The 1,001-nt window shown below is 44.6% G+C and overlaps 1 protein-coding gene across 1 annotated transcript in view; it reads right to left on the bottom strand.

The window, feature by feature from the left end:
• LOC101856356 (uncharacterized protein C1orf87) overlaps window positions 1–718 on the bottom strand; it is a gene marked incomplete in the record, with an annotated part of 32,118 nt that extends 31,400 nt beyond the window's left edge. The window contains 2 exon segments of the mRNA XM_035970740.1: window positions 197–339; window positions 710–718. Coding sequence (XP_035826633.1) covers window positions 197–339; window positions 710–718 — 152 coding nt within the window.
• Between the last annotated feature and the right edge of the window lie 283 nt (window positions 719–1,001).

Below are 1,001 nucleotides of genomic sequence, written 5' to 3'. Positions count from 1 at the left end.
CTCCCCTCCACTCCCTCCCCTCTTTCTGTAACTCACACATCAACGGGCCCTTACGTGTTACGCTGACCGTGTTTCCTCTAGTCTCCCATCCCCTCTCTCCCCATGCTCTCCTTCTCCCTTCCTCCTCTCTGTCCGGACCCCCCCACACTTCCCCGCCTCTCCCTTCCTCTTCCCCTCCCCTCTCCCTCACACTCACACATCAGCAGGCCGTTCTATGACGTTGACCATGTTCCCTCCAATGATACGCGGTTTGAAGGTGGGTGTGTCCGTCGTGCCGAAGGGAGCGTCACGTGTTGTCAGGGCGGCGACCCGGATGTGGTCCAGCTCCGTCACTTCGCTCTGGGGAAGGCAAAGGGGAAAGGTCAGAGTTTCTTCGAGGCATATCAGTAAACTGTGATTAATTAAATGTTTAGTAAATAAAAGAGCCACTACACTTGATGATTTGCCTGTATAACGTTGTCTACCCCGTACATCAAGCCTGACTGGTACTACGGTCTACGTGACAATGCATTTTAAGTTAAGAAAAGATAAGATAAGATAAGACTCTTATTCCTGTGAGAAATTTTCTGTGACGATACAAGAATGGTAAAAAAATCCCCAACAAACAACACAAGTAGATATGCACAGAATCTAAATTGAATACTACTTTCATAAAAGAATTGCAATGAGAAGAGAAAAGTAATGTTGATAATGATTCAAACTGTCACACCAGATACATCTCTCAAACCACATGTATACAAATTAATTATACACTATCACTCTTTACACCTAATGCACTACTTTCAACAACAAAAAAGTTGTGACAATATAAACTAAGACTTGCCACATTCCCAGTGCGGGATTATACAAAATATTGTTGTTATGCCACTGGAAGATGAGAAACACAGTCAGTTGTGGTTCTGAACCCGTAATCATAGTACACCTATGTGGGGCAGTGTGGTGGAATCAGGCTCTCGTCAATTTTTGGTCACATCGAGTTATTGGTATCATCTTAAAGCGTG

Source organism: Aplysia californica, unplaced genomic scaffold, assembly GCF_000002075.1.
Source record: "Aplysia californica isolate F4 #8 unplaced genomic scaffold, AplCal3.0 scaffold00315, whole genome shotgun sequence".
NCBI lineage: Eukaryota > Metazoa > Mollusca > Gastropoda > Aplysiida > Aplysiidae > Aplysia > Aplysia californica.
This window is presented reverse-complemented; position numbering and strand designations above follow the sequence as displayed.